General features: G+C 43.3%; 3 protein-coding genes across 3 annotated transcripts; 1 reads left to right on the forward strand and 2 right to left on the reverse strand.

Moving 5' to 3' along the window:
• Nucleotides 1-2674: 2674 nt before the first annotated feature.
• LOC120666646 (glucuronoxylan 4-O-methyltransferase 1-like) lies at nucleotides 2675-4408 on the reverse strand. Its single transcript, XM_039946539.1, has one exon. It carries the CDS (start codon nucleotides 4086-4088, stop codon nucleotides 3177-3179), a length of 912 nt encoding a protein of 303 aa, XP_039802473.1. The 5' UTR covers nucleotides 4089-4408; the 3' UTR covers nucleotides 2675-3176.
• An 8295-nt stretch (nucleotides 4409-12703) lies between these two features.
• LOC120666649 lies at nucleotides 12704-17163 on the forward strand. Its single transcript, XM_039946541.1, has 2 exons — nucleotides 12704-13151; nucleotides 16802-17163. The coding sequence occupies exon 1, from the start codon at nucleotides 12721-12723 to the stop codon at nucleotides 13132-13134; it is 414 nt and encodes a 137-aa protein (XP_039802475.1). The 5' UTR covers nucleotides 12704-12720; the 3' UTR covers nucleotides 13135-13151; nucleotides 16802-17163.
• On the reverse strand, nucleotides 14419-16896 carry LOC120666647 (MADS-box transcription factor 33-like). Its single transcript, XM_039946540.1, has 3 exons — nucleotides 16432-16896; nucleotides 16056-16117; nucleotides 14419-14592 (listed from the first exon to the last, which is right to left on the reverse strand). The coding sequence occupies exons 1-3, from the start codon at nucleotides 16876-16878 to the stop codon at nucleotides 14457-14459; spliced, it is 645 nt and encodes a 214-aa protein (XP_039802474.1). The 5' UTR covers nucleotides 16879-16896; the 3' UTR covers nucleotides 14419-14456.
• Nucleotides 17164-24959: the final 7796 nt, after the last annotated feature.

A 24959-nucleotide genomic window follows, 5' to 3' on the forward strand; every position in this document is an offset into this window, starting at 1 on the left:
AACCCATCTATGCAAAAAGTTTTGCAAATAGACTTCATTTAGTACTTCAAATGACTAAGATTCCTTTGCAATTTTTTTTTGCAAAATGAACTAAACAGACCCTGACTGTACTACATAGGATTGCTTTGATGAATGAACTAGGTACGACTCCCCAAGGTGATTTCCTCCTGGACCATCAGTCATCATGCCATGGGAATCAAGTACCTGCTGCCTACAACAAAATGCCCAACTCGATCATGTCACATGTTCTGCGTTGTTTTGTTCAGCATAGAGTGATGGGTGCACTGCAAAAAAATTCCAAAGACATGAAATTCAGGGGGGCAGTTGGCCAAAGAGTCGAGGACAACACAACAGCTACGCGAGTTAGGTGCCAGCAGTAATTGAGCTTCCATCTAATGTTGAACCCTTTTTTCGGACCTGATGAACATCTCATCCCACTACGCGATTTTGACCTTATTCGTTTTAGCACATTATCGCAACAAGAAAAGAAATATCGCAGATGGGAGTCTTAGGAGTGACACTTTCATCATGGCTCATGGCTGTCATATTCATACCCAATTCTCAGAACCACAAATACTTTACTCCAAATAAAATTGGAAACAAATTTCGCAACAAATGAATAATTGCTTATTTCTTTTCGAACAAATGAACTATTGCTTCTGATCCACCACGTCCATTTCCGCATCAGACGGCGCATGCAAACTCACCATATATCGCCTCCCTGTTCCAATGGGGATGTGTGACCTTCAAATTGTATCATAGAACATCCTTGACCAAGCTGCTGGTAGAGTAATGGCAGCCTGCACAGGAAGAATCAAGAGCCAGCTCCAGATGGCTGGTGGAGTATTATCCTCTAGCTAGTAATTAAAGGAAAGCAACAGACACAAAAGGCAAAGTCTGATTGATCGCTCAAGGGCAGAAGGGGTGCCCCATGTCGTACCGCACGCCATGGGGTGATCCAACACACGAGATTAGATGCGGTAGGACAGTGGCGATGAAACTACTGCAGAAAAGACTGCAGCCGGACATGTGTACTGTCCTTGAATGGGAAAAGAGAGAAGTCGATGAAACTACTGCAGAAACACTCCAAAAGCATCAAACTCAGGTCACACTCACTGGAGTACCAGCAAGAATCCAACCGTGTCATGCCTTCAGTCCAGCCAGCAAGGGCTCCCTGCCCTGAAATTTCCATCCATGTATGCAAGTTAAGGTGTGTTTAGTTGGTGAAATGAAAATTTTTGGGTGTCATATTAAATGTTTGATCAGATGTCGGAAAAAAATTTCGGACACTAATTAAAAAACTAATTTCAGTGCTCACCTGAAAACCGCGAGACGAATTTTTTGAGACATTTGACCGCATCATTAGCACATGTGGGTTACTATAGCACTTATGGCTAATCATGTACTAATTAGGCTCAAAAGATTCGTCTCGTCGTGTACATTCAAATTGTGCAATTAGTTTTGTCTTTTAACTATATTTAATGCTCCATGCATGTGTCCAAAGGGGAGGCAAAAATTTTTGGTAACTAAACGGGCTCTCACTTCTCAGCATTTTATTGCTCTCTAATAGACTAGTGTCCTTTTTATGTACAACAAAGTGTGACACTTTGACAAGGAGTGCCCTACCCCTGCCCAAGGCACTCACTCCAGATGATCAGGTACTACCCTTACGGCCTTAGTACCAGTCAAGTAAACTCTAAAATTAAAAAAAAACTGTGCCCAATAAATGTTTCTTAGGGAAAATAAAATCTGGTCTTTTCTTCTCACTGGTTATAAGCAGCGGAGATTTATACAGTAAACGTTTAAAAACTTCACCTCTAACACTAGTAAGATGATTAGTGAAAAAAACAACGAAATCGTCAATAGAAAACCATTTTATCCTGAAAACTATAATGCTTGCTGCAAGAAACAAGTTGTCACTTGAGCTGCTATAAATAAAAGAGAAACTCCTGTATTGCTTTTCCGCTGGCGTTACATTTTTTCTTTCTGAAACAAGTTTTTTTGCTTCGCTTTACTGCCGGGGTGGTTGGTAAAGCAGTACTAAAGGACTTTCTCACTTTCTAGTTCGCCTCTGGGGTCTGGCTTTGAGGGCCGAACATGGTCCTCTTCTCCACTGATGTCCTACATAGGATGGCGGCCATGAATGAACTAGGTACGACTCACAAGGTTATTCCTCGTTGGCCACCGTGCCATGGAAATCAAAGCCCTGGTCACTGACACTGATGCCCCACGGGGCATGTCGTCGCCACTTGTTCAGCAAAAGGCCATGCACTGCAGGAACATTCCAATTTCCAAGGTACTGGTCCCAGTTGGCAGATGCCGTTGAAGTTTGAGACAAGACAACACAGTGTCACACAGTCACAGGCAGGGTACCCAGCAGTAATTGCACATTGGCACTGCATGCTGGTAGCAGCTGCTGTAACTATGGTTGACTCCAATCCATGTTGTTCATCCCAATTTGCAGGTTAACAGTAATCATCTGTGCGCAGTATTGTTGTGTGATGTGTCCAAAAAGATGACACTTCTTGCATCAGGAATGTCTTTTCCCTGACCTACTCTCAGCCACTCTCTGTAGATGACATATCCTTGGTAGCAGCTAGCAATGCCACAAACTCAAATAAATCTGGAAGCAAAATCAATCACCAAGATCCAACAACAATAGTTTGCCCATGTCTACATCTCATAAGTTTGAGCTCTTCTTATCCGCCACCATCTTGCATAGTACAGTACGTGTCACTAATGTAATGTAAGGTGCACCGCACCGTTCGCAATGGGATCCAAAACAGAGGGAAAAGAAAAGGAAGAACAAAAGGGTGAAATACCGCATCCACAACAAAATTAAGGAAAAATACACAAGATCCAGCGCGTCCATTCCCGATCAGACGGCACGCGCAATTAATCGCGCCGTTGTCTCCGGGTTCCAAAAGGGTGCGAGTGTGTGACCCCCGAAATTCTACTATCATGAAACATTTTTGTAGCAGTAATAGGTACAACTAGTAGCAGCAGTAGTACAGAAAGAATGAAGAAGGAATTTCTGATGGGTACGGTGGTTGTGTGATATCCTCTTCATGTTGTAAAGCAAAGCGATTAAGCATCAAAGCAAAAGGCAACGCCGAAAAGCAGAGCCTTGATGAGATGCTGGAAGCGTGGTAGTGGTAGATAGAGCTCAAGCCTCATCAAGGGCAGAATGGCGTGCCGTCCTTCTCCCGGTGAGACGGGATGACGAAGTGCCTGATCCGGCCGACCTGCTCGGCGAGGTAGCCCTCGCAGAGGAAGGCCTTGGAGAAGGCGTCCTCGACGGGGCGGTCGACGTCGTGCACGAACACGTCGGTGGGGCCGTCGCCGGGCCGCCGCGCGCGCGCCGCCATGCCGGCGGTGTAGATGGCGCCCATCCGGCCCGGGGACTGCGGCGTCCACCCCGTCGGCGCGTCCACCATGATGAGGTCCCACTCCAGCTCGTGGAACACGAGCGGCAGGCCGCGCAGGGCGAGGCGGCAGGAGGCCTCGGCGGCGGAGGCGAGGTCCGGCTGCGCGACGCAGGCCGGGTGGTCGCGGAGCTCGAGGAGCGCGTCGGCGTCGGTGAGGACGGTGTCGTAGGTGACGTGGTAGGACTCGAGGGACGGGTGCTTGGAGCGGACGCTGGCGATCCACGACGCGTCCTCCTCCAGGAACACCGTCCGGCCGCCGTGGTTGAGCGCCGCCCACATGGGGCTGTCGAACCCGAGCCCGAAGACGAGGAAGTTGCAGGGCGCCCGGCGCTGCAGCACCCGGAGCGACACCCCGATCTCGTCGGCGGTCTGCTGCGGCGTCGTGTTGGAGGTCGTGTAGTGCACCAGCGCCTCCGCCACCGCCAGCGGCAGCCCCTTGTCGCCGCCGCCGCCGCCGCACTCCTGCCGCCGGGACGCGGACGTCGACGGCGGCGGGGAGGGGGAGGAGAGCGAGCGCGCGGCGAAGACGAGGAGGAAGCCGGCGAGCGCCGCGGCGAGGAGGAGGCGCAGCGCGAGGCCGCCCTTCCCCTGCGCGAGCCTGGCGCGCAGGGACGCCAAGTGGATCGCCTTGCGGGCGTGCATGGGGCTCGAGCTCGACATGGACGGACGCCTCCTCACTCCTCAGCTCCTCCTCTCTCGCTCCTCTCCTCCCAACCGAGACCAATACTCCAGCTACCTCTGCCTGCACCTTGCTAGGGCTATAAGCAGGTAGCTGCAAGATTTGGTTTTGGCGATGGCGTTGGGTGAGACGATGATGATGGCGACAGATGGTGCAAGTGAAGTGAAGGAGGGGCGAAGCAAAGATGAGCAGAGGATCGGGTGATGGCGAATTGGTAGGAGTGAGCACTGAGCATGAGGCCTGCTATAAGTTTGGTGACATGCTGCTCTGCTCTGGGGCCGGGCTGCTTTCAGTTCTGCTTGGAGGATGTGGGGTGTGTGGATGCATTTGGACAGATGCTTAGATTTTTCATGATTTTTTTTTTGACTGATTTGTGCTTAAATTTTGATGCTCTGAATATATTTTTGGAGGAGCAGATAGATATGCATAGCTGTGGAGATTATTGAGTGGTACATTTTTTGGATTGGTATGGGACCGAAAGGTAATATGCTTTTGAAATCGAAACACTTTACCTAACCTATACTCCTTTAGTTTCTTTTTTATAAAGCGTATTAGAATATGGCAAACTCTTTTCCAATATACTTTGGCAATTACTTTCTCTTATGACATTGTAAATTCCTATGAAACCAAATCTTACTCAAAAATATTTGGGGCACGAATCTAGTGACAAATCTTTATATACATGTCCACTATATTAATTGCTAATCAAAATTTTATCACGTTTCACCTTTACAAATTTTCATGCGCCCTATATTTTTAAATGGAGGGAGTACTAGCTTACCAGAAGATCGGGAAACAGAACCCTCCGTATCGAAAAGAAGTTCATGAGCTAGAGATCTTCAAAAATATATATGCGTTAAAATGACCAAAGATAGATATAATGCTACAAAACCTGATCTAGGGGACATCGAATTTCTTAGCTTACGATGTTGCCTGGTGTAATCTCACTATTACTGATTGGAGGCTCTTTTTTAAGCCTCCACGTGAAGCTCCCTAGAATCCTAGGTGGATACTCTAAAAATATAGAGAAATATTAGAGATTCTCACAAAAATCAGAAACACCCGAGCATCAATTCGACAACTCTGATCATAATAGTCCCTAAATCTGAATCAAAATTATATAATTATAACAAATATTAAAGTGCATCAATATAGAATTCTAAATTACTATTTCTATCATTATTAATATATTATTTATACTATTATTTATATAAAAATACTACCCACGATATGTGTCACCATTTATTTATATATGATGGAAGAGATAAGAATACCAATTCATAAACGAATGGTTCAATTAAATATATATCAAACACATATGGAGTTGTGATGCGAAAATGAATTCTATTACAATTAGATATGATAAATATGTATTTTAGAGTATGTGTTAGAATATTTAATAGATAAAAGAGGGCATGAGATAGATTATTGTAATTATTAGCTATAAGTCTTATTTCTATATTAATTTCTAATTAGTCCGTACATGAGCACATGTTGGTAGGCTAGTAGTATTTAATCGGATAGGCAGAAAAATAAACCCCACACCTTGCCAAGATGCATGGTACCCTAAAAATCCACGGGAGACCCACACTGGTGTCTAGTATAGTATGGGTTATGCATCTACATATATTAATTGGTCATAGGCAGAGAGTTTGGCTCCATGTTAGGTGATCAAGGCCAACCATAGGTAATGTTTCATTTGTCCTGTGGATGTCCTCTTTATGTAGGGTTGCTTGCATGGTGGTGGTGCCAAACCGATAGAAGGGCCGCATGGCTACAGATCGTCGGCGTCCCACAAGCTAGATCGTGCTCCTCAGTGTTGTCTATCAACCACTTTTCCGAAGTTGAGGACAGGGCAGGTACCTAATCTTGTAATCCCACTTTTTATGGAACAGAAAATGTCCAGGTAGGCTTTCTTTTCCAAATGCTCGAATGGCCATGATCGCCTATCAACCAAACCAAACCAATGCATGCTGCAATAAAAACTGGATCGATGTATGCTACGCATGTGATGTGGGTACGTTACATTACAAAATGCATGATTGCACCATCAGTTCAGGCACCGTTCAGGTTGGGGACGGAATTTTGTGGCCGGCAACTAGGAAAAAAAAATTGTCATGGACGGAGGATGAACAAAATCGCTGTGCTCTCTGAGGGAGATGAGCCACCTTCCAGTGAAGCTGCCTTCAACCGGAAGGGATGAGCTTCCAAACCAAAGCGTGATCTGATCTGAGCGAGCTGTTGGGAGTATTTTTTTTTAGAGATCCGGTGATGAGCTGTTGGAAGTTGATGGGATGTTACTCGCTTTGATTAGGCCGAAGATTTTCAGGTTGTATAATACTGTGGTACTCCTAGACACTAGGCGGGTTGGGATTGGGGTCGCTTGCACCCGGGGATTCTGAATGACGCAGATACCTGAATTGCTTGCGGGCAGATCTATGCATTTGATTAATCATAAAATATATTTCGTATTAAATCTATTTGGATGTATAAAAATTATTAGTATTTTTTGTATAAATTTGAACAAACTTAAAGTTGCTTAATTTCTCGGGAGTTGCATTCTTTTTTTTTTTTTAAGGGAAGGAGCACGTGGCATTGGCAATAACTACTAACTCTTTATTTGGGTTAAAATATGTCAAAGAGTGTACGACTCTGCTTTGAAACGTGCAACCAATGCCGACTTATGTCAAAGAGTGTCCTATGCTCTGGAAACAGTGTCAGAGTGGTATATATTCTATCGACAATACGCTAAATAAGGCCCGTTTAAAACTCAAGCTAGTAGCACCTTTTTGTATGAAACTCCAGCGGAACTCAAACTGCAATAATGAACGAAATAATAACACTGCAAATGATGAACAAACAATGCAGGTGATGAGAGGAGTACGTACAAATCACGCAGCTAGTTTTGTGTAATTGCGTGATTGCGCCATCAGTTGGGGCGCCCGAAGCATGTATTGATGAGTTTTGAATCTTGATACCATTTATTAAAAAAAAAGAATCTTGGTACAATTTATTTTTTTAAAAAAAGTATCTTGGTACCACCACCGGGGCCCCGGAATCCGGATGTGATGTGGGCGCGAAACCGGAAAGCTCGCTCTGTCCTCGGCGTACCAACAGTTGCGAGAAGTGCTGCGTATAGGACGAGGAAAAGGAAAACCCATCCTGTCCTCTGACTAACTGAATGTGATCAGCTAAACCATCTGCAGGCCTCTCTGCTTGTTGGTGAGGCGAAGCGAATCTGTGCTGCACCTGCACACAACTACACACTCTAGCGACGTGTCCTGTCTGTGTGCAGCAGACCGGTAGGAGCTAGCTTTCCGAGCTGATGGGAGGTCGCTGGTTCAGGACCTGGACGTGCCGATCGCCGCTCCCCTGTAGCAGCGGATGTAGGATTCTGCACCGCCGAGAAAAAAAAAGAAGCTAATTTGAAACTTGAAAGCAGACTAGCCACGTACTGAGTATAGAAGATCAATGTATAATACGATACGTTTGTTTCATGTCTCTGCCAAATTTTTTATTTACCAGTTTAGGTTTGGTTGGAAGCAAATAAAGTTTAGCACCGTGTAATTCGCAGGAAGGCATGCATGCACATAGCGGCGGAAGGCGGCCTCATGAGCTTGGCGACCTTGGAGTCTATGCTAGCGTTCGGCAGGTTGGAGTTGGAGGCTGGAGCTGGAGTGGTGTGAGAGAAAAACACTGTTACCTGACTGGCGGCTGGAGGTTAGTGCTGGAACGATGTGAGAGAGAAATACTGTAGGGCTGGAGGCTAGTGCACTAGCCGAACACGGTGTATATCTAATGAAAGTAGGCACCTTTTTTCCCTACCACAGAAGAGGGTGGTTGGGACTTGGGAGCTGATGAGGCGCTACAAGTCACTCTGATTAGACTGACGTTTATATTTCGAGGTTACTAGTAGAATATATGTGGCCTTTTAATTTCTTTGGAGTAAAGCATCGCGGACTAGGGACAGAAGAAAGGACAACGATAAATTTTTTTTGACAGGAAAGGACAATGATTCTCGGTTAGTAGTGGTGGTTGAGAAACAAAGGAGGATAGGAGAGTAGTAGATCCCGATCTGTGGAGAAGGCCAGGAGTCACTCGCTGCTGCTAATCTGCGTCGTTAGGTGCCTGGTTTTGTGAAGCAGCAGCTTATATTATTATATTATACTAATCTATATATGGAGCGTACCGTACGTGCAATAATTAACGATAACCAAGCACCGGAAACTGGCACGCATGTTACACTGCCCCATCCAAGTCAAGTGTAGTGTGCTGCTGCTGCTATGTGTACGCCGACCACCATTGGATCGTCGGCGGTGAGCGAGGATCATCACATGGTATGGTAGCAGTAGACTAGGCGCCCAGCTTTTCACTTCCAAATAAACTGCCGGATCGGTCGGAGTCGTATTGGTTGTGATTAGTGTAGGAACATTAATTGGTGATTTTTAGGTACATCTTCAACATTCTTTAGTTAAAATTTTGTATTGTTTCTTCAAAATGATATTTCAATTTGAAAAACTAGTATAAAATTTTGATCTAAATAGAGTTGAAGGTGCACATAATAACACTCTTAGATTAGTGATTGGCTAATCATTAACCATCTATATAGTCGGTCCATGTATCTACCTGCTGCGGGCTTTCATTGGCATGCCGGCCGCCATACATACCAACTCCGGCGACGCGCGTGCACGGCGGATCGGCCGCCGGGTTGGTCGATCGGCAGGCACTTTTGGCACGCTTCTTGTTGTTGGTGGTTAACCTGCTGCGCCTGCTCTTGTCACGCTTAAAGCCCAAAAAGCTTGCTTAGGGCACATGACATGATGACATAGCTCGTTGATAGATAAGTGCACTATCCAGTCCAATCGAGTAATACTAGAGCACTTCCTTTTCTTTTCTCCATTTTTTTTGGATAAAAAAAGGAGAGCATCTCTTCTTATTGGACGATCCGGCCGAAAAGCAATTTCATCACTATTTTTTGAGTTGGACGAGAGCTTTTATATATGAAATCCAAAGAAGGCAGTACACATAGGGAAAAAAACACAGGGCATGGTAGAATCTTCAGTTAGAAATTTGATGGGGGTTCCCAGAGGCAGCCACTGTTCTTTGGTTTCCTTCCACCACCTTCTTTGGTTGACGAGGAAAAATTCCCTTGAGAATGCATTGCTTCCTGCAATAAGCAGGAGATTTTCAATACAATTCTGTGAAGATATTTGCGAATTAGAACTGCAGTTTTAGACTTATTCTTGCCACACAAACCTTACATAACACAGTGACTCCATTAAGAATTAAGTTGCCCATGCATGACACAACAAACTGAAGCTTGAAGTTTATTCAGAAACTTGCATTACTAATGGCCTGTACCATTGCCTATGCCATGACCCCATCTCAGGTGCAAACCACCCTACACCAAGCACGCAAGGCTAAATCATGTTAGCTGCCATTTGATTCTGGGTTTACACAGTTGAACGTGTGATGTGCTAGAGTGTGCAACTGTGCATCCATGTCAAATGTGCCATCGACAGAGCATGGAGGTGTGGTGTTTGCATGATAATGGTTATGATAGAATTTGCATTCCCAGTATCTCAAGACATGGGATTTGAAGAGGCTTTATAGTTGAAGTTCAAAAATATGATACATGAGTTTTGCTGGGACTGGTTCGAAGAGGTTACAGACAACTTTTTATTGGTTAGTTTCTTATTTAGAAGAAATCTTTTGGGCAGGCATGGAAGGGAGAGGTGGCTTGTTTCCTAGAAGGAATGCAATGGAGGGAGCGTAAGTATAAGTTCTTTGGTAGTTGAATACAGGAATTTAATTTCCTTTCGTTTCTCCTCTGTTTGTTTGTGGTTTTCTTTGTAAGGAGTCAAAAGAGATAAGCTAGCAACTACCAATCCATTCTTTTAAATGACAGCTATAAGGGTAGACATAATATCATGTGGGAAACTGGTCTGATGTCTCATACTTTTTCTGAAATGGAAATACACCTTTTGAAGCAGTATTGACCAGAGGGCTGGGCTGATCCTTTATATATATATATATATATATATATATATATATATATATATATATAAGTTACAATGTACTGCAATAGTAAGCTTCTTGATATGTAAACTTAATTTAGAATAAGGGCTCACTGCTGTTCAGGGTTATGAACTAGCTGAACTGGAACCAGGAGACTGAAATTAGACACTGATATTTGACTTTTCTTTTTCTAGCTAAAACAGGCAGTTCCATCCATGGAACCCTGATTGATCCTTTCAAGATGATCTTTTTGAAAAGTGCCACTCTGAAAATCTGAATGGAATGGTCCTGTAGCGAAACGTCACGCCGCGTAAGTGCAAACGCCAAAAGGTTGGAGGAACTGCCGTCAGAAACCATCACCTACTTGCAAGTCCTTCCAGATTCCATACTTCCAATTCAGGCAAAACAACTAGGGAGACGGATACCTGCAATGCCACGCCGCTGCGACCCCAGACCTCCGATTAAGCCGCGCTGCCGCAAGCCCAGACCTGACTATACCGCGCCGCCTCAGCCCCCCTGGCGGCCGCGACTGTCGCCTCGCCGAGGAGGTCCTGTACCTCCACTCCTTCTGTCGCTCCCGCTCCCACGCACGGTCCGAGCGGAAGACCTCCTGGCCCGGCCGAGCCGTGTAGCCCTGCTAATGGGTACAAACCCGCTCCTTATCCACCCCACCCCATAGCACCATCTCCCCAACCCGCCCCACCCCACTCGGCATATTCTAAGACCCAATCCAACCCGCCCTGTAGGACAAATTGGCCCCACCTGAAGCATTTCTGGCCGCCGCTTAAAGCTATCATGTGCTCCCAATCTCTACTCGTGAGAGTAAAGTGATGTTGGGAACCCACCATAGCGAGGTCAACAGAAAAATAATCCAACCCATCATAACCCATACTTACATGAACCCAACCCGCTCCGATCCGCTAGCTTCCGAAACCCATTTCCATCCGTCAAACAAACACCACCTAAGAACCCAACCCGAAATACCCATTTCCACCCGACCCACTAGCAGGCCTAGCCGAGCGCCACGACGCCGTCGAGAAATTTCGACGCATTTTGACATTAAATTCGCGAGCATTCCAAAATATGACACTAGACGTGCGAATTATTTCGAAACAAGGGATTTTAACTCCTTTTCTCAATTTAACGATTTTCTTTGTTAGTTTTCTTTTACTGAACACATGAACTACCTGTTTTGCCCCTACTCTAATCGTTTAGGATCGATCGGATCCAATCAATTCAGTCGATGCGTCCCCCTGTTCTCCCATCCGTGTACTTCACTTTCGCTCGATCTCTCCTCTCTCGGTGTGGCGCAGAGCGCAGCTGCCCCTGCCGCGGAACAGTCGCCAGCCGCCGCGGCTCCAGGTCGGAACGCCACCGGTCGCCGCGGCTCCAGGCCGAAACGGGCGCCGCTAGCTGCTGGAGTGGCGCCTGCCGTACCGGTTCCTCGCCATGCTCTGTGCGCCCGATGCCGTCGTCGCCGGCGGCAGCCGCGGGGAGAAGGCTCGTCTTGCAGCTCGCGGCGCTCCTCTCCACTCGCGAAGAGTTCCCTGCTTCTATTCCTGGCCAGGCTCTCTCAGGATGGCGGCCTCGCTGCATCTTGGAGGAGCAGCACGGACTGCTGCACATGGGACGGCGTCGCCTGCAACCCAAACAGGGAGGTCATCGAGGTCTCTCTGAGTGGCAGCCTCCCATCAGGGGCAAAATAGGTAGTTCATGTGCCTAGTAAAAAGAAAACAAAAAAATTACGAAATTGAGAAAAGGAGTCGAAATCCCTGTTTCGAAAAAATTCGTATGTTCAGTGTTATATTTTGAAAGGCTCGCGAATTTAATATCAAAACGTGTGAGCCGTGCGTATCTGATGTTAAATATCAAAATTTCAGGACGCAATCAACCTACCGCCCGTTCTCGAGGTCGAGGTATCAACTTCGTAAACCCGTACCCGTATGCTAAAATCCGCGTAGGAAATAATACCTATATCTGCTATTCGCGGATACCCGCATACCCGCGGGCACGACGTATACCCACAACATTTAGAAAATCAAGCGTACAAGCACATTTTAATAGCATGTAAATATTAATATATCAATGAATGCACCTCTATATTTCATCACTAATAAATTATAACTTAATAAACAACATGTCAACACCATTTATTTGAGAAAACAAATAAATTTTAATAAATAAATAAACTAGTCTTATACATAATATATCATAAGAGTCATTTGTTTGCGAGTTTGCGGGTTTACAGTCGGGTATCAATTTTTCAAACTTGTTTGAAGATATTCATTGAGTTTAGACTTTACTCGTGTTCGTGCCCGCAGTCACAGACTCAGACCTGTATCCGCGTCCGTTGGGTTTGGCATCCACGGCCCACGGCTGGCGGAGGTCGCGCTTCGTCGTGCGTGCTTGCCGCCGGGCCCCGACTACTCTAGCCACGGCGCACGCGATCAACGGCTCTGGACCGTTGATTCCAGATCTGACGGATCGAACCAAGACTCCGGTCGCCAGCTGGACATCCCCCGCCCACACATCCGCCCCCGTCGCAGCGCCACTCGCTTCTGCTCCCTCGCTGTCCTGGTGCTCCTCCCCTCCCCCATGGCGGCACACGCCGGGACCCTAGCTCCGCCCCTCCCCCTCCGCCTCCCGCCTCCCCCGATCCCCCGCCCCAGGCTCCTCATCCCAGCCTCCTCCTCCTCCTCGCTCCTCCCGCGAGCCCGCCGCCTCGCGGTCGCCCGCGCGGCCTCCGGCGGGGACGGCGGGCCCCCGGCGGAGGGGGACCAGGAGCAGCGGGGCCCGGCCCTCCCGGCGCTCTCGGAGATCCGGTGGGGCGAGCTGCTGTCCCCGGAGCCCGCCAACGCCACGGCCGTCGTGCTCACCGGCGTGCTCGCCTGGGCTGGCGCCTCGCTGCTGTTGCAGGTCCTGCTCGTCTTCGCCACCATCTTCGCCGCCGCCGTCAAGTACTCCTTCGTCGCCGCGCTCCTGCTTTTCATCCTCATCGCGCTCCTCTGACCGGCTTCGTCGCCCAGGTGCCCCCTCCTTCCTCCGCGGCCGTCCGCATTCCTCCGCTCTACACTCGGAGCAGCCTAGAGCTGCTTGCTCGCGCCTCCTAAGCCATGGATTCGTAAATATGGTGATACACAATGTCATGGATTCGTAAAACTTTTCTTCACACTTAGATAGTTATATATATTGCAAAGAGCCAAAGAGTACTAGAGTAGTTCCAGCAAACAGGTGGGAACTGAGAGCAACCGCAAAATACAGTACCCTTCAATGCATATGTGTCTGAAACCTGAATGATCAAACCATGAATAAACATGTCCTACAGACAACACTCCAAATACTGGCAACAACCATTGTTTCAGAACGAGTATATTGTAAATAAGCAACTCTCATTTGCATCGTAATGTGTTGAATATGAAGATCCAGAAAAGACTGAGCAGTTGCTCATAAATTGATTCTGTTCGTTCGCCTGGCAGTATGAAATAAAATAGTCAGCAACCTTTGCCGTTATTATTTTGTACCTTTGTAATGAAACTAATCCTATGTTTGCAATCAAATGGAGGATGCAATGCAACTTCTCTATAGATGTAGGGTTTGTTTGCTAGTTGCTAATTTGCTACCTCTCAAAGTTTGGTGATTTGCATTAAACCCTGAATTTAGGATTGAAATTTATGATTTATCTCTTCCTCCTAATTATGTATTTTAAATTTTAATTTGCAGCTCATGCTAAACTAAATATGTATGGAAGTGCTAATATGTAAGGTTGAACGATCAGCAATTTTTCCAGCGAAATACTGGAAACTATCTGTCTATTATTACCTTGTTTTGGAGAATTTCATTTGCTGCTTTCAATATATCTTCCTGCACATAAAAAATTAGCATTAAAAGCTCAGGATTTTAGAATTGCATTTTAAACTACTTAAACTATCCCCACTCCTAAATATGTACTTTGAATATGTGCTTGCAGTTTATGCTATTTTTAAATGCACAGTGCTTATTATGTAAGGCCTAGGATTTCATTCTTTTGGAACTTATATTACAAAATAACTGCTTTTTATTACCTTCTGTTGAAGTATTTCGTTTGCTGATTTAAGTGTGCTTTCCTGCACATGTAGAAAATACTATACTGTTATCTTCTGTTTTATATCTTGTGCTGTCAAAGACTACCTTTTTCTTATGAATAGAAACAAAATATGTACTGAAATTAAAGGATCCTTTGTTCAAACATCAAGGAAGATTATGAAACATTGGGGCTAACCTTATTTTTAAGAACTTGAATTTCATGCTGCATGATCTGCATCTGTTAAAAGAGTTTCAAATTGGTTTTGTGCCTAATGTGAATAAGTTTGAAAATAGAAGGAGAGTCTTGCCTTTGCGGAGCGTGTTTGGCAATACCATAGTTCAAGACCTTTCTCCAGCACATGCAGTCTGTCCAGTCTCATGTTCTCTTCACCCCCTCCAGTGGACCTGCTTTGATTTATTTGTCACTGTACATTTTGATGAGGGTTTTGTATATGTTGGATACAATTTTTAAATACATGCAGTTGGCTGCAGAACTCATTGTTGGGGCTTTTCGTGTAGTTTGTAATCTAAATTCATTCAATCAAATTTTAGTCTCAGTTTTTTCTTGATTATAGAATAGTTAGAGCTAATATGCAAGAGTAATTTCTTTTTGAGTAACTTGCATCACAGGTACATAAAAATCCACAAACTAGAAAACTTGACATTCATGTACACAAAACTAGTGAGACCATGCATAGGAGGCCCAACTAGAGGTTTCCTGCTTGTTTGCATGTCATCCACCTCAGATTAAGCAGTGACGGGGCATTCAGTCACATCCAAATCACTTTTTTTTGTCTCTTTGTCTCTCTTTCTTCTCCAAGAGATCTGGCCATCATGCATGCTTTTGTTTCCATTGTTTCTCTAGTCCAGCAGCGTTGGTGCCTGGCTGCCTGCACAAGTGCACACTGCACAGATGCAAATTTGGCGGGAGCATGCTCCTTCTCCTATTCTCTTGTCATTGGCATTGGAGGCAGTGGTTTCCTAGATCCATGGCACGGCTCAGCCGATTTTCTATGTCCTTCTGCTGCTATTATGTGTGAGGACTGAGGGCACAAGGCTCAAGGTGTACCAGGGTAATGGATATTAGGTGGTGATTTTTCATGGAGCCTCTCCCCTATAGCGAATTTGGCTAGTGCCACAGGCAATGAGTTCAGGGGATCCGTTTCAAAATGAGTTCAGGGGAGATGGCTGGCTTGGAAACCACATCAGCCTAATAAAACCACTTTTGGAACTTATATGCTCAGTTTTGAGTTCATGTATTTATATATGTCTAGTTTCTTAGTATATGGATAAAGATGCACCCATCACACAAGTTTATGTACCTACGGTGCAATTTATTCTTTATTTTTCTAGTATTAGCTTCCTGTTATTAGTGTCTTGGTGAGTATGTCTGGTGAAGTGGTCATGTTTGCTACTTTACTTGGCGTTACCTTCTTGGAAATATTTCCAAATCTTATGATCATCCATTGGAACCCTTGGCTGGAATAGCAGTAGACCATTAACTCCCTATTTTCCTAGCGATCACTTCTAAGATTTCTCTGCTCCAAACTGTTTGTGCAGAACCTAAGAATTTGAGAACCAAGCACAACAACTTAAGGCAACATGCTACTTTATTGTTATTTTAGCATGTGTTGCATTGCCTGTTGGTCATGCCGTATTGCAGTTGCAGTTGTACTAGGATCATTGTCGATGATTCATGGCAGAAAGCAAGATGCCAGTTTGCTTAAAATTTTACAATTCACAAGTCATTGCTGGGGATGAGCAGCACAAGCTGCATACTTGGCTATTCTTGATATCTCTGTAGACCACTACAGCCCATCTACTATGCAAGTCATGTATTGGTTTATCATCTTGAACATGAAGCTTACCTTAAACCATGCTGTAGTAGACCTATCTCATGCCTTAACAAGGAAATCCATTGCTCTGTTACCTATTATATTGTGTAAAAAGATTGTCAGTTATATTCGGCACCGTTATCAAGAATTTTTCCATTATTAATTCGAATATCAGAACAAAAGGTGAATTTGTTTTTTTAGTTCAAAGACCAATCTGAACCCCCCCCCCCCCCCACCAAATTGCACAATCATGTTATCCTTGGTCACACCTAAATGCAATTTACTCAAGCTCATCCAGTTGCTCATTTGTGGAGGTGGCATGTTAGCACTGAAAGATGGATAGATATGTCTCTTTCGAGTAGTTTCAAAATTGAAAATTCCTCAAACTTTACAAAGTGAATAGTTCGACCTGGCTTCGTAGATTCTTGCTTTCCATTTTACCTCTTGCTGCGATGCTCTGGTACCTCTCTACCAAGCTTTGCATATTTCTTGCATTTCGACCATAAATGGATAACATCTCAGAAGTGCTGTCACACTTAAGATTAACTATATAACAACATGAATTTTTGAGAACGCACCCATTAGTTGCCAGATCATGGACTTTCCCAGTAGAGGAAAATATGATGACACCTACATCAGCACCACAAAGCACTGAGAGTTCTCTTGCCTTCTTTAGTAGTCCTTCCCGGCGCTTGGAGAAGGTTACCCTTCTATGGACAGGGTTCTCAGTTCGTCGCATTTGCACCTTCCCTCTAACCATCGTTTCTCTCTGCCTGCAGATAACCTTCACTTTGGATTGGCCTTGAAGCAGATATGGCACTAATTGTAAGCAGGCACCGGCTTGTCTAACACACATGCAGTGACACGACCTGCTTTTATATAGCAATCCACCTTCAAGGGAATATGATCTTTGGCCAGTATTGGTTGCATTGCTGCACACCACTTGAAAACACCTTGCAGGTCATTGTACATCTTTATTTATGCTCTTATAGATTCTCATGAATATTGTAATATGCTATAGCTTGTATAATGGCTGTATGTTGATGTTATGATTAACTTAACTGATCTTGTAAGACCCTGTTCCACATGTACGGACAATCCTGTTGTTTTTCCCACTAAATATTGCTTACCTTGATCATAATGACTTATGTGTCGGCAGATTTGTTTTTTAGTGCAGTCTTTGTTTCTGGTGCTGATTAACTGTTACCCTTGTTTCTGTGGTCTAACAAGTTCCTGTACTAGAATAAGACTCTAGGTCTCTAGCTTTTCTGATAGAAGTGAATGAAAGAGTAGAAGTCTAGGTTTCAAGCTATCCTCTCCAATATATTTTACCAGCTTTTGCACTTGTTTCTAGATCACATATTCCAGAACTGCAAACCATTCCACAGGGCACAGGCTCTCCTTCTGACGATGGATTTATGTGATAAATCTACATGTTATGATGTAAATCATTGGTATTTGCCTATCAGTCAATTTATTGTGATTTATAGTTTCATATGTTTATATGCTATCATTCTTTCATGTAATGACGTCAGCTGTGGCTCAGCACTTTGAAGTAATTGGCTAACATATATGGTTCAAGTTACCAAGGTCTCAGAATTTTTTTTATGCTTCTATTTCAGCGTGGGCATCTCCTAGATTAGCTCCTCTTTAGTTATAGTTTTTGCTTGTTGCTTTCTTTTTTGGTTTCCTGCTCGTGCGGAAGTGAAATTTTGTACCTTTCTTCTAGTACCCAAGAAATATTATGATAGTTAAGTATGAAATGTGGAGTTATTTCAATGAGAATGCAAATCCTAGATATCGGCAAACTCGTAGCATGTTGATTGAAGCCATATTCTGAATCATATGCTTTGGTTTCTACCAGGAAGTATTTTGAAAAATAATTGAAACTCAGTGTTTTTCTGAAGTCCTGAAAGCTTTTGATGTCCCGATGAAGACTCTTTTCTTTTTTGTTTCAAATGGGAAAGTTTCTTCCACTTGGGATTTGGAATAAAGTTTCAGTGAATCAGATTCAGTTATTCCTTACAAAATGTAAAAGAGACTGCATTTTTCTACTTAACAGTTATAGTGATATTCCGTTCTTGTTGTCCATTAAGGATTGGTTTTTGTCTTGCTATCTATGTGAATATTTTACTGGTGCTGCTGGTGGCATCTTTTCTATGAAGAATTAATTTGTACTACAAGTGAAGGAACATGATTTGGAACTTATCATCTGTACTTAGCTAATTTAATATGTGCAATATACACCTTTTGTAGTGCTTAGGGAATTGGAATATATATCAACTGATTTTTTATTTTTGAATATGAAGGAGAGTTTCATATCATTTCATTAAGATATCAACTGTTAATGCTTGCACAAATACTGAGTTCTATATTTTTTGAACTGGGTACTGAGGTGTATATTGAAGCCCTCTTTTGAGTTGAGTCTCTTGTCAGTAATTGAACTTGTAATAAGCTCACACACACCAAAAGGAGAAGAAAAACTTTAACCAGAAACTATATGGAACTATTCTAAACTAGTTCATCCAGCTACCATACATTGACAACATGTGTCTTTTTTCTCGTGGTGGAAGCTATAATAATAAGCACCACATAAAGTCAGGTGAAGATCAATGTCGTCCAGTCGTTTACTTCACAAAGGATGAGCATTATTGCAGTTGTAGGGTACAGGTACCATATGGCCGAGTCAAAAAGAATTTACTGGAATGCAGGCATGCATTGAACAATGATATCTCATGAAAAACGCCCATGATTTTTATGTAGGATTGTATTCCTGTTGACAGTTCCATCTCTCCACTGCCTTGTTAGTTAGGTCAGAACCAAATGTTTGCAAAACCTATCTGCATTTGGTGTTCTGCTTCTTTTTGCCCCGCTCGGGATCATAATGCACAGACTGGGAATGCAGACCCCCTCTCTTCCCGGTTCATCTTTTGCATGTCCAGTATATAATTTCATTAATCTGCCAACTGAAATCTGGAAACACAGCTTGCACACTGCATAGTGGGACATTGATGCTTCAGATTGTATCAAGGTATTTGATTTTTTTTTTCAGCATATGTGGAGAAGTTTTGGCATTTCTGAGAAGGGCAGCTAGCTACACTGCAGTGAGGCTGGTTATTGATTTTAAATTTGAATATATTTTCTTTACCAGTGCTGCTGGTGTAATAATTTGTTCTTTTTGAGGGTATTGATTTATCTAAAGCAAAAGAACATGATTTGGATTTCTCTTCTATCTTTAGCTGATTTCATATGTATAAGAGTGTGCACCACTTTTCGTAGTGCATAGGGAAATGATACATCAATGGTGAATGCTTCCACTAGTAAAATTGTGCTGTAGTATGTATATCATTAAATTTGACTCGGTTCTGTTAATTTTCTTTTCAGTAACTTGAGCCTGTAAACTCGGTTGAATTTTAACTTGTACCGTACCTGATGGCTGAAGTAATCCACTGTTTCCTTCGATTGTGTGGCCATGTATTACTAGTATTACTTTTGGGCTCTTAGATTCTTATATGATGCATTGATCTGATATTTCTGGGAGAAAAGGCTAACCGTTCAGCTCATGGAATCCGGGTTAGTTCACCCAGCTATCATGCATTGAGAAACAGCTGTTGTTTCTCGTTGTGGAGGTAATACCAAAGCTATGTTGGCATCTTTGTTCAAGCCTTAGCTCTAGCATTGCTTAAAGTTAGCTAGGGGTCAATGTCATCAAGCTGTTTACTTTTCATAAAAATTGGGCATTTTGGCATTCAGTTGTTGGTAAAGTTGTATGTGGATGAGTGTCAAAAGATTTTAACTGGAATTCATGGATGGATGGAATCATCATATCACATGAAAAGTGTCCAGAGATGCTATTCCTAGTTATTGGAGAATGTAGACAATCCCTCCGCTGGTGTGTGGTTAGCTAGGTCCGAGCATAACGTTGTTTGCAACACCCGTCTACCATTTGAGACTGTGCAGCTTCAGCTCTTTTTTTTTCTTCCGGTGTGTTCTCTTTTGCAGGTGTTTGGTTCTGATAGGAATCATCTAGGAACTCAGCTTTGCACATTATATGTGCCCCCGAGTCAACAGACTACTGGAACGTATGGGTTGATGGATGGAATCAAATATCACATGAAAAGCATCCATGATATTCATCTTGTATGTTACCCTAATTACTGGTGAATGTTGACAATCTTTAAGTCGTCGCGGTCCACAATCCTATGGTTAGTTATTAGGCCAGAAGAGAATGTTGTAGCACCTGCCTGCATTTGGGGTGCCATTTGTGCGGATTGGAACTTTTGCATATGTTGGATGTTGAATATGCAAGTGGCCGGAGCTCAAGCTTGTACGCTGCAAAGCAAAGTGGAGCGTTGGTGGGTGCTGGTGGAGACTGTAGCAAGATATCTGAAGTTCCTTTTCAGCAGGCCTGGAGAGGCCTGATTTGGTGGATTCGAATTCGATTGTTGGTGATCCAGCAGCTACCTCAACTCGAGTGGAGGTTCTGGTATCCGTGATAAGTAAAAGGGACACTGCCATCAGCTAGCTGAAGCACAATCCCCTCTCTCATTCCCATTGGGCCATATCCGGACTTTTTTTGAAGCTCATGTTCTGTGCCACAACAGTTCCTGACAAGACACAACCACACAAAATCTGATGAATTCTACTACTACTCTGTCCATGCTCACGTTAGCAGCTGGTTTTGCTTGTGTCCCTCTAGCAGTCTGTGGCTTTGCAGCTGCGTGGTTGTGCGGTGTGGGGGCGTGCATGATGCTGCTGCCATTTCGGGGTCGGTCCTCGCTGTGGAGAAGGAGATCAACCAGCGACAACGACCTCTTGTTTGGGGGTGGATTCCTCGAAGACAAAGGAGGGCTCCAACTGCTTTTGAAGTTTGAACGATGGAGTGGAGCAGGGGCTCCCCAATCGGGTTGCAATGAACTTCTTTTTTACTCTGTTTTCGGTTCATTTATCCATGGTGGGAAACTGGAAATGACCATAGATCGTTGCGAGTTTGGTTCAATCCTCCATTCCTCCCTGCTTGGATTGGATGTGTGTGAGAGTATGTATGTAGGAGAGGATTGGAGGGACACTTGTCCTACAGCTAGCTCCTTTTGTGCTCAGTTACAACGGGTGTACTGTTGAGCGTTTTGATACATGAGCGAGGCACCGTACTGGTCAAATGATTTAAGCCATTGTACAAGCTGATTACTGTGCGTTTATATCATCGGTGCTTTCCATGCAAATGGATAGCATCATCTAAAATGTATGCGATATGGTCTGATGTACCACTGATTTTGCTCAACACATACAAATTTTGATAGACTTGCGTGTTTTAGCTCCAAGCTCCACAAAAGCCGTTAGATTTAGTAATTGTGTTAAAATAAAGTGGTTCACTATATGTTTTGGATGAAATAAAATAAACATCATGAATTTCTTAAATATCTATATTTCTAGGAATGTTAGATGTTCTTATATTTCCATTAAAAAGGATATTTTACGAGCGCAAGGGCAATGCTCGTTCCTAATCTATAAAAATAATGATAAGTGCAAACGAGAGGGCTTCATCCAATTTCTTTTCTGTCGTTTATAAAGCAGGAGCAATAGGTTTAAATTTTTGAAAATACCAAATCATAAAGATCTTAATTATGAGCAAATCCAAAAATTTTGTAGACATGAATATGAAAAACTTTCAAACCATATACGGAACTCTACATATTTGTAATTTTCAATCACCTAAGCAAAAAGTTTGTATTGAAATTCCAATAAGATTCTAAACTTTCCAATAATAAATTTAGTATTTTAACCAAAATCTAATAAAATTTAAATTATAATTTGAAACTTTTTGCATCATATCTTTCAAATCACATAACCAAATGTTTACGCCAAATTTATAAAACGATGGAATACTCAACATTATATTCAAATAATATACTCAATAGTTGGTGCCTAAATTTTTAGTATTTTTCAAACCATCACTTCAAAAGCTTTGGACATCATAACTTCAAAATCACAAAACCAAAATTTTATTTGTACCTATATACTTAGAAAAACTTTTCCTCCTCCAATTGTCGAGGCAGGGAGTTAGGGGCACGTGCCCCGCTTCCTCCCCTTATTAATAGAATCGACTGAATACATATTCGCAACTTTCAATCACCTAAACAAAAGTTTGTATCTAAATATCAGTAACATTACAAACTTATGCACCAATGCATAAACATTTAATTTTGTTCTTAATCTTCTAATTATCTTCATCATCTTTTTTTTACATCTCCACCTAAAATCTAGCCTTACTGGTATAATTTTGTTAACATATCCGATCAATTTATTTGTGTCTACTTTTGCAGATGAAAATTGTGAAGTTGCTACTTATCGTTGATGTTGTCCTGCAGTTCATCTTGGTCGCTACCTCAAGCTCGAGCTCGTACTGGGCCTTCTACTGCGTCGGGGGCAACTTCACCCTCGGCAGCCCGTATGACAGTAGCTTGGACACGGTGGCTGGCTGCTGGTTCCCACTGCGAGGCTATGATAGTGTGCGCAATCACATAGTGCCAGCGTGGTTCACGAAGATTTGCTTGCAAGAGGGGGCATATGCCCCCTTCTCCTTTAGGCGTGTTTTTTAACAAAGACTATTAGGGGCTTAGGTTGATATTTTATATCAAATGGCTGCTCACGTGAGCATTTGTCAATTTATCCTGAAAGTTAGTTACAACACAAGGGCTACAAATTTCTATTTTGTCTAGTTTTTTGGTTTATTACCAACATGAAAATGAACAAATAATCACTGGAATTGAAAGGTGATTCTCTATGTTTTATAGCTTTCCATGATAACGAATCTTTATGTCCTGTGGCTGCTTTTCAGAAGGCTGCCGATTAAAGCCTCTCGTACATGCAATTTTACTGATGGGGGACTGGCAGCATGTTGATTTCACCTCTCAGGCACCTATTTCATCAGCTATGGCCATATGTCCAACATGTAGCCATATTATTCCCTGATGCCAATAAGCATTAATAAACTGATTTTTGTACCATAAGGTAGTAGTGCGACAACGTGGTTTTTCAAGCTCTATTTAGCCACTCTTTTTGTTATGAATGAAATAGATATTTTATAATTTTTTGCATGATATTTAAGATTAGAATTTGCTTTCTATTTTTTTAAAAAACATGTCATCTATAACTATATAAAACCAATATAACATAGAAACTTTAAAAAAATCAAAATCTAGCTATATAAATTTTTATACACTAAACATTCATTCTTATCATTTGACTAGTAAGAATCAATTTAAAATTTTTAAATTTGCCCTTTAATTAAGAATCAATTTAAATTTTTTACATTTGCCCTTTAATTTTGTAAAAAAAGGGGCGTTATGTTCTAATTTGACGAAAACGTCAAGTTTTTGTCTTACAGAGAGAGAGTAGTTATGTATATGACCAATCCAGAACAACAGCTGTGGTCGGTCCGTACATATTATCCAACATATTGTGGTGGTTTATTGATCAGCTGGCTCCTTAATTAATTTCTGAAATCTAAGAGAGCAATGTGCGTGCTTGAAATTTGAATCGACTAATTTCTGAAATCTAAGAGAGCAATGTGCGTGCTTGAAATTTGAATCGACTATCTTCTAAGGTTTAATGTGTGCTAGCTTGAGAATAATAATGTGATTATTAGGTGGTTACACTAACTAGCTAGGAACATGCTTCCTCTAATCCTCTCTGCTCTAAACCATGCACGTACTAGTAGTGGCTAGCAAGGTGTACCCTTGGAGCAAGACGCATCTATGTATCCCTGCTTTCGGTTTGGGGTGATCAGGGCCTGCTTTCACATGGATTGCTCTGGTGGAAGAAAGGTTCAAACTTCAAAGGAAGCAGCAGCCTATATACCAGTACAAGGCTCATGCATGCAGCATGCATCAGCGAGAGCAGGAGCGCAATGCGCCCTCCTCAGTCCTCCACTGATCCATCGATCAAGTGGCAGATGACGCAGACGCGCGCAGTGGTGGTGGTGGCGGGCAGGCAGGCAGCAGCTAGGCCGAGGTCGAGGACTAGCAGCTAGCTAGGAGGCGAAGTGAGTGGTGGTTGCAGCTGGTTGATGCCTTGGTTGATGGAAGAAAGCGAGCGAATGCGTAGCACGGAAGTGGGTGCTGGATCCGGGGAAGGCTTGCTTGTGGCGCGGGATCAGGTGCTGCCCTCCCAAACTCGGCAACTCGACACCGACCGCCCATTCCATCCCATCTCTCTCTCAGCTGGCTGCTAGCTATCTTTTACCATGCATCAAACTCCTGCAAATGAAGGCAAAAAGTTAGAATCCAAAGTTTTTACCACGCCATGCCTCTGAATGCTTGGAGCAAGGGCGCGGCATGGGTGCAAATTTCCTCCATCCTCCTCCTGCCCATCATCATTAGCACAAGAACAGCAAGCAGCAGCAGTCAAATCTGTGCATAAAAGGGGGCAGGCTGCTAGACCACCGGACGAGATATAGAGTAGTAATGAGTAGAGGATTTGCACTGCGTGTGCATGTAACTGCTGCTACCTTGCACAAGAACTCGCCATGGTTTATTTTGCAGCTCATCCATCACAAGCACATAGATGATCTGCTGACTCATTGTTGCTAGCTTTTCATGCACATGAAGTGGCAGGCAATTTGGACTTGGAGGATTACCATACATGCAAGAGCTAGCTAGCAGTACACGTATCATGGATACATGTAACAGAATAAAATTTATTTGATGCATCATGGGTTTAGATATGCATATATACATGCATGTCCAAGGATAAACAAAAAGGAGTTTCAGCAAGCAGCGTATGGTTTGACGTATGGTTTAGATATGCATATATATGCATAGACACGTATCTGTACCACCGATGAGGAAATTCCAAATACGCCGGGTCAACATGAGCTCCCATATATCATGTAGATTTGACCTTCCCAATCTGTACTTTGCCTCTCTTTGATGAGAG

The sequence above is a fragment of the Panicum virgatum genome, chromosome 3N (assembly GCF_016808335.1).
Source record: "Panicum virgatum strain AP13 chromosome 3N, P.virgatum_v5, whole genome shotgun sequence".
Taxonomy (NCBI): domain Eukaryota; kingdom Viridiplantae; phylum Streptophyta; class Magnoliopsida; order Poales; family Poaceae; genus Panicum; species Panicum virgatum.